The sequence below is a fragment of the Mus caroli genome, chromosome 15, assembly GCF_900094665.2.
Source record: "Mus caroli chromosome 15, CAROLI_EIJ_v1.1, whole genome shotgun sequence".
Classification (NCBI taxonomy): domain Eukaryota; kingdom Metazoa; phylum Chordata; class Mammalia; order Rodentia; family Muridae; genus Mus; species Mus caroli.
The window spans coordinates 97,405,580-97,413,778 of NC_034584.1; the positions used below are offsets into that span (position 1 = coordinate 97,405,580).

Below are 8,199 nucleotides of genomic sequence, written 5' to 3' on the forward strand. Positions count from 1 at the left end.
GGAACTCACTTTGTAGACCAGGCTGGCCTCGAACTCAGAAATCCGCCTGCCTCTGCCTCCCGAGTGCTGGGATCAAATGGCCAAATATTGAAAGTGCGGACTGCTCTGACGCTGGCCTTTTCATCCATCCTGCAGGCTTACTCATAAATAGGAAAAGAGTATAGAACAATGCTCTGTGTTGTGGCCTTTGCCTCCTATACATCCCTTCTTCACAGGAGTACCAGAGGGGAAGTGGGGGTGGTGGTGGTGTTCCAGATAAGGTACTTGCTTGCTAGCAGCTTTTTTCAGCTCTGCCTCTGTGATTCAGGAAGTCAGCAGGGGTACAGTAAGCGAACAGTACAGTAAGGAAAGAAGTGAACAAGGGTGCAGTAAGGAAAGTCCCTTATCCTGTGGTTTCTTATCCAGAAGTTACACATTTCAGGTTTATTGACAGTTGCCATATCATAAACTTTGGCATCAGGAAGACTCTGGGTTGGTCCTTCTGCCTTGTTTGGTAGATAGTTACAGCGGAGGTACTGCAGAGTATCAGGAAGATTGAAGAAAGGTCTTCCTACTCTGGAGAAAAGCCAGAAGGGAAAGAGATAATTTTTTTATGGGGTTTAAGATTTGAGCAGGTTTCTTTCAGACTTTTCTCAGTCAAAAGAGTGCCAACCCTGCATTGCAGCAGCTTAGTTGCTCTGTTAATCTCTTGATCTTCCTTTCATGTAAGCTGGGGGTAGGATGCTGAAGAGCAGTAATGCCTCTCCTTCCTACCATCCTCCCTACTCTTGCATAGGCAGTCTTCTTTTCCTGTGTTTTCATTTCTCCATGTTTTGTATGCATTCATAGTGAAAATTGCTTAGGGTTGCAGGAAAGTCAGAGCAAATTAGGTAGGCAGGTCTGACGGGCACTTGGTGGATGTTAGCTGTGTGGGTTAATGAGAAGTCCTGACAGATGAGGCTATGGGAATCCTAAAGAGAGATGAAGGCAAGAGAGTACAGGATGAGATCTAGGATTTGATACCAAACAGTTTAGAAAAGGAGCAGGGAGATTGAATAATCAAAGGTGGCAAAGAAAATTAGTGAGGAGAAGATTCTAGAGGAGATAGTTGCTTCCAGTCTTTCAGAGACAGAGTAGAAAAACCAGAACTAAGAAGGCCACGAGGCCTGTTGTTGTATCTGGCCTTTGGGAGAGCAACTATAATGGGCTGGTGTGTGGGAGCAGGTAGGCTATGGTGAGTAGGAATGGAGGTTGTCTATATTGGAGGAGCAGACGGATGACAAGGATCAAGTTTTTACAGAGGTTGTTTTGGATGGGGAGACTTGACCGGGCTTGTAAGCTGAGGGGGGTGAGAGGTTTGGCTTATTCTATTCTAAAAGGATAGATTAGTTAAAGAGAAATCCCACCTAACCCTAACCCTTCCCTTCCCCGGTCTGACAAAGCCAGCAAAAAGTCAGGTTTAGGTTGCAATACTTTAATGTAAGACCTCAAAGGGCTGACTGAGAGGTGGTGGTCAGATGAGCAGAATGTGGGTGATGAAGGCACTACCTAGCATGGGACTTAGTGGTTAGGTGTTTTTGTCTTCATGGCTTCGTGATATGACTGGCACCAGAGATTATGTCTTCTGTACCAGTTATAAATCCTTCAATTATTTTATCCAGTTCTCCCTCCACTGTCTGGCTTGACTTGGTCAGATTTTCCTCTGAGGTGGTTGCTGTAATTTGAAGATAGAAATGTCCAGTTACAGTGGGTTCCCATTCACACCTCCATCCTCCCATCGCAACAGCTTCCTGCAGTGCTGGCAGTTGGTTTACACTTAAAATTTGTCCTTCTAGGACTTCTTTTTCCTTTGTAGAGTCACCTACTTATACAAGCTACTGTCTGCCCTGTCTTCCTCTGCTTACCACCTCCCAAGACATTTTCCTTCTTCCCTGGCTCATACCAGCTGAGGTGGTGGGTCTTGTGGTCTCTTCCAGCTGAGATGACTCACTCCTGAGTCCATCCTGGGCCTCTTGATTCTCTGGCTTGGTAGATTCCATCACCACATTATCTTTGGAAATCAGCTCTTCTCTGAAGATGGAAGGCTCCTTGGAAAGATCCTTACTGGAAGTACTCTCCTTGCTGGTGTGGCTGGTGGGAGTGGACTGGTCAGCTGGAACTAAGGACATGTAGGGAGTGAGGGGCAGAGAAATCTGGGAGAAAAAGTGTCTCTTCACATGGTGCATTAGTGTTGAGTAATTGCCTAACTGATCTACAGTAGCACTGGGGTTCTATTCCTGAGCTCCTCAAAGGCATGAATTAGATTTCTAATGACATGATTAAGAATTTCTGCTACTTCAACCCTAGGAAAATCCACCTTCTTGATTGAGAGACATTTGCAAACACCTCCCCCTTTGTTTGACCTACATTAGAAGCTTCTTAACCTTGGTTCTTCCTTCTGAATGCCAAGTGTTTTTCTCCTTTAGCTCCTCAGACTTTTCCCAGGTTAATTTGGGGAAATAGCTCATGATTAAACAATATTTACAATGTATCTTCAAATCTGAGCCCATCAATGCTTAAGATTTTTGGGCTGTGTAGTACAGTGCCTATAACTGAAGAACCCCCCCCCCTTTGTCTTTGGGTGAGCTGAAATATTACCTGTCAGAACTTGGGTATGAAATGCTGTCCCCATTCCAATTTCCAATGACTATATAGCATAAGTGCTATGCTAAATGTTCCTACCCCCCAGATCTATGGCCCATCAGTGCAGCAGGGAGAATTAAGGCCAACAGCATGAGGAACTGTTTCTTCACTTTCTCCTAACATCATTTACTTTCTAGTCTTTTGCTACCAACAATTAAGAGATGCTCTCATGAGACTTACTGGCATCTGTGAGCTGAGTCTTCATTTGAAGTTCATCTTTGGACCCTGAGGAGAGAAGATAAAATCTCCAGAGATCTCAAGACAAGTAATATGTGAACTGGTCATTTGTAATTACCTCATTGCAGCTTCCTCAACCTCCCTTACTCTTTGTGGTTTGTTTGCTTTAGATAGGGTTTTGCTTAGTAGTTCTAGTTGGCCTGGAATGTGTATGACTCCCCTGCTTCTGCTTCCTGAGTGTTGGAAATGCAGGTGTGCACCACTATGCCTAGCTAGTCCCTTATGTTTCTCTTCTCTACATTTCCCTTAGCATTTCTAAAATACTATATAATATTTTTAGTATGTTAATTTTTTCTTCTTCCTCTAATGAAATTTCAATGATGACAGAGGTCTTTATGTAAGCTGTTAGTGTATTCTAAGTTCCTGGAACTATATGGTACAGAGTGAGTGCTATGGATAGCACTTGATGTGGTGTTTGCATCTTGCTCTCATTGTACCAAGGGAGCTAAGGATGTCTAAAGCAGTGATTTTACTTGGGTTATGCTGATCAAGCCTCTGGTGATAGGATCTAACAGAATCTCTGTTGACTGATAGTCTGCCCTGTTATGGGTTCAGTCTAGCCTCTGAACCTAGCCTTGGTTTTCTGGGTTTCTGGATTCATGAGCTATATGTCTTCATGCCCACATCCAGCTGTGGCTTTTTCATTCCATGTCTTATCATCTTTCCACAAGGGTGGTGATTTTGCTTACCTGACAGCCCCATGGCCTGTAGGAGACTAAGGAGAGCAGAAAGAAAGGTGCACTTACCAGGCAGGAGAGCAAGAGAGGTGGCAGCAAGACTGACAAATAGCAGGACAGTGAAGAATTTCATGGTGGCACTGGAACAAGGTCAGCTTTCCCTGGGAAGCAGAGTAGAATGCTGGAGTAGCAGTCTTGCTGGGGCTTTATTTATTTGGGGGTAAGGATGCTGGACAATAGTTGGAGATTAGACCAGGAAGCAAGCCAGGCTTCCCCTACAATTCCTATTCAGACTACATTGGGTTTTGGGAATTGGTGTTTCTGGGAAATGAGTTGGCAAGAAAGTAAGGCCCCCAGCCTTCCCTTTGGCCTAGCTACTGCCATGGTGTGCCAGCCCCAGGTGCCATCTCTTTGTACCTTTGGGATAACTTCCTGAGTGGACTCCCTTCCTTAATGTTACTCATTATTGGTATTATTTTTACAGTTTCCCCTCTGATTATTTAATTATTATCTGTTTCTTTCAGAAGAGTGAAACTTCTGTGATGCTGGGATTATTCTTGCTTTTCTTGGGTTCTCCAGTACCTCTCTAGCAGCTGGCTCATACTTGGGTCCAGAAAATATTGCTTATATGACTGAATCAAGGAAAGACAAGATGGTCCTCCAGGGTGCAGATAATCCTCCACATCAGTTCAGGAATGGAGGAGTGAGGCAGGTTCAGGTTCAATTCCACCTGCTAGGTTTGCTCACATAGGATGTCTCATTTGATTAATAATATTTGGGAAGTTATCTATTAATCAAGAAACTCATATTTCAGTCATGAGGTGGCTTCTACCAAGCACATATTTGTATGCATGTTTTCCTTCATTAGTGCAGATTTACTATGGAAAATAAAGGGCTTCATTATGACACACCATATTACCTTTATTTGGTCCCTTTCTATCCTGAGAGTTCCTTTTCTTTTTCCAATTAATTTCCCTTCTACTCCCTCTCTCTCTTTCTCTCAATCATATAGCTAATCTATCATATATCTGCATTTTTCTTTTTTCTTTTTTGAGACAGGGTCTATCAAATAGCCTTGGCTTGGAATATATATATATTCCAATATATATAAATATATATATATTCCAATATATATATATATATATTCCAATATATATATTCCAATATATATTCCAATATATATATATATTCTACTATATATATTTCAATATATATATTCCAATATATATATTCCAATATATATATATATTCCAATATATATATTCCAATATATATATTCCAATATATATATATTCAATATATATATATTCCAATATATATATATATTCCAATATATATATTCCAATATATATATATATAAATTCTGCCTCCAGAATCTAGTGACTCTAAATAGAGCAGTAGGATGTCTTAGGAAGCCTCTGGAAAGGAGATGGGGGATAAACCTAGGATTAATGTCTCATTCTGGCTTAGGAATTGAACTAGTTTCTTTCTTCATTAGAGGTTTTGATGATGTCTATGAAACCTGCCTTTGGATCATCTCCAGACAAGAAAGGTCTGCTGCATCCCAAGACATCTCTTAGGTGCATGCTTGCTGGACATAGGATAAAGTCCAGCCTTCAGAGCAAGGAGAGCTTGGGCTGTGCCAACCAGTGTGAGTATTCCTTCTCTTGAGAGGAAGCTCCAAGGCCTTGTCTTGTCTTCCTCTTGCTACATCTGGGATCTCCTTAGGCAAGATGAGGTAGTAAAGGAAGTTTGTTTTGGGTTGCCTCTCACCTCCCTTCCTGTCTGATTTCTCCTCACCAGCATTGATCCTTCCATGGTCTATGGAAGTTACAAACAGGAGGGGACAGATGAAGACATTCACAGGAAGTCCATGGTGGGGGGGGGGGTCCACAGACATTTTCCCTAATACATTAAAAATACATCATTGCCAGACTAGGCTATGGTAGTAGTTTCTTCTCTTCTGTCATACATGATAGTCTACCTTCCATGCTAATCTCCTGGAGAGATCTCCTGGAGGTCATGTCAGTTCTTTGTATGAAAGCCTCTAGTGATAAAGTTCAGACATCTTGGCCCTCTACCATTTCTACTTTATCCCTGACTTCTGCAAGATGGTCCTTCTTCCCTGGAGTGCTAGGTTCATGCTATTGCTCTGTCAAGAAGGCTCCCCTGTCTATCTGCCTGAGGTATTTCTACATCCTGCTCTCGATTAGACTTTTCTGCTGATTTTGAACCACTTCCCTCATCATCTTGTCTCCCTTGGTGAGTCATCTGACCGCACAGTGTCTTGTTGGTGGTATCCACCTTTGTTCACTACCATGGCCCAATACTATTTATTGAGTACTAGCCATATGCAAGCTTTGGGGGATAGAATGACAAATAGACTTATTTGGGCCCTAGCCTTATAGCCTTTATTGTCTAACACTTATCCAGTTTTACAGTAATTATATGATTTGCATCTTACTGGTTTTGTTGGTCAGTTTTCAGTACAGGAACCATTGTTAGTTTATCCCTGCATCTCAATGTATTTAGTACAGAATTTAATTCTTGTTGGATATTCTAGCTTGTATTTGTTGAATGAGTCATTTTGCTTATTTAAAGCTGTCCCTTGGGGAATTCTATTCCCCAAGGAAGAAGCTCCTTAGTATGTGTGTGTGCCTGGTCCAGAACCTCTGAGAGACCTTCAACAAGTCAGTATTTCAACTAGAACATATTGAAAGCAGGTACTGCAGCTGCAACTCAGGCACAACAGAGCTGTCTCTGTTGTGTTTGTTACACAGAATTACCAATATGATATAAGAAACCCAGTTAGATGCAAATTTAATATTGGCAATGAAAGTTTTAGTATAAATATCATTACTGCATAAGACATAAGTATGTCTCAAATATGTCTGAGATGACATTTAACTGGTGTTCTGTATTTATTTGCCAAATTTTTCTCTCAAGACTCCCAGTGAGTCCTTTTATATTCATACTTCTTACTCTGTCCCCTCAAGAGCCCAGGATCAGCCCTGTATGTTTGGTTAAGGAGTCAGATACAGGGAAACTCTGTTAGCTACTCCTGTAACTCCTTTCTGAGAAAAGAGGTCATAGAAGTTCTTTATATTCAAGATATCCAACTTTGGTCAGATGACCCCATTATCCTCACAATTCTCATATTGTGTAAGTATGAGCTTTTTACAAAGGTGACCATCAACAGACTGGATGTGAGGAAGACCAGTGGCTTCTGTGGAGGACACATGACAGAGCTGCCTGTTTCTGGTGATGCATATTACTTAGTTTCTAACTAAGTCAATGAATAAATTCTGAGACTGAGAGACAAAGAGAGAAGAATCTCAGAGATGTGAAAGCACTAAGGGATGAAAGGAGGAAGCAGAGAGCTCGGCACACATGGAGTGCCACTACCTCGCTGTGTGGCACTGGTCCACTGCTTCCTGCCTGTGAGCCTCAGTCTCCTTATCAAAGAGAAAGGAATCTAGCTTGCTTCTCAGGATTCTATCAAGATTAACATCCCCTGGGCCAGGAGTAAAAACTTCACAGTCAATAATGGCTATTCTCACACTACAGTGCACATCAGAATCATCCATACTGTGCAGTTGAACTTTTTTTTTCTCTTCACTTAGATGTAGCCCAGGAATGTAAGACCTGGTATCCTTGACAAGTGTTGAGGAATAGTATCCAGGATGGGAGAAGTAGCTTCTCAGCAAATATTTCTTTTCTGACAATGATTTTGGGATCCAGAGCACCTGTTAGAGGGAGAGAAGAAAGGAGAGGGGGAGGATTCTGGATATATATATATATATATATATATATATATTCCCCCCATGCTAGAATTTAAACCCAGAACCACATACATGTTGAGCAAGTACTCTATCGCTGAGCTATACCCCAGCTAAAGGAAAAAAAATTCAAGTCATCAATAAACATGTCAAGAGTTGCCCACTTAGTCTGATTAGATTTTTTTCTTTTTTTTAATTAGATATTTTCCTGATTAGATTTCTATAGCAAAGATACCACAATTAGCTAGCTTGTATGCAGAAACCTCTCTCAGTTCTCTACATTGGGGAACATGTGCAGGTAGATTAGATGCCTTCTGAGTCCTGAAAACCCTCCGTTGCTCCCATTGTGTATTTTATAGGTCAGAGTCTCACTGTGCTTTTCCATGGTAGAAACAGGGTGGAGTCTCTTCGGTAATAGGTGCAAATCACCACCTTCAAGAGGCTTCAAATGTCACCATCTTGGAGCCCAGATTTCAACATTTAGCCCACTGCAGCTCCTCAACATTAATACACATTGGAGAAAATCATGCTAATCTTGTAATTAGAGCCTGCCACATCCTTCTGAATGGACAGAATGAAGACTAGCAAGTAAGTCCAGTAAGCATGGTGCTGTAGAAGCAGCTGGAGTTCTTAACTTGCTTCTGGGAGTGTGAATTATAGAACACTTTATAAAATTTGAAAACCTATTAAACACCTATTAAAGCTAAACACACCTTTCTTCTTAATTATGTACATATTCCTGGACATAGAGACAAGGGAAATGACACAGAAGTCCACTGGAGGATAGGTATGAGAGTACTTATAGTAGAATTACTTATAATGGAGACAGTCCACACATCTACCAA

At 41.5% G+C, this 8,199-nt stretch overlaps 1 protein-coding gene across 3 annotated transcripts; it reads right to left on the reverse strand.

Moving 5' to 3' along the window:
- Nucleotides 1–1,437: 1,437 nt before the first annotated feature.
- On the reverse strand, nt 1,438–3,758 carry LOC110311009 (glycosylation-dependent cell adhesion molecule 1). Of its 3 annotated transcripts, none has more exons than XM_021184192.1 (4): nt 3,645–3,758; nt 2,842–2,886; nt 1,922–2,137; nt 1,438–1,693 (listed from the first exon to the last, which is right to left on the reverse strand). In XM_021184192.1, exons 1-4 carry the CDS (start codon nt 3,706–3,708, stop codon nt 1,563–1,565), a joined length of 456 nt encoding a protein of 151 aa, XP_021039851.1. In that variant the 5' UTR covers nt 3,709–3,758; the 3' UTR covers nt 1,438–1,562. The 3 variants fall into 3 exon arrangements, with proteins under 3 accessions (XP_021039851.1, XP_021039853.1, XP_021039852.1); XM_021184194.1 differs by having other exon boundaries at nt 1,884–2,137; XM_021184193.1 differs by having other exon boundaries at nt 1,508–1,693; nt 1,922–2,131; nt 3,645–3,725.
- Between the last annotated feature and the right edge of the window lie 4,441 nt (nt 3,759–8,199).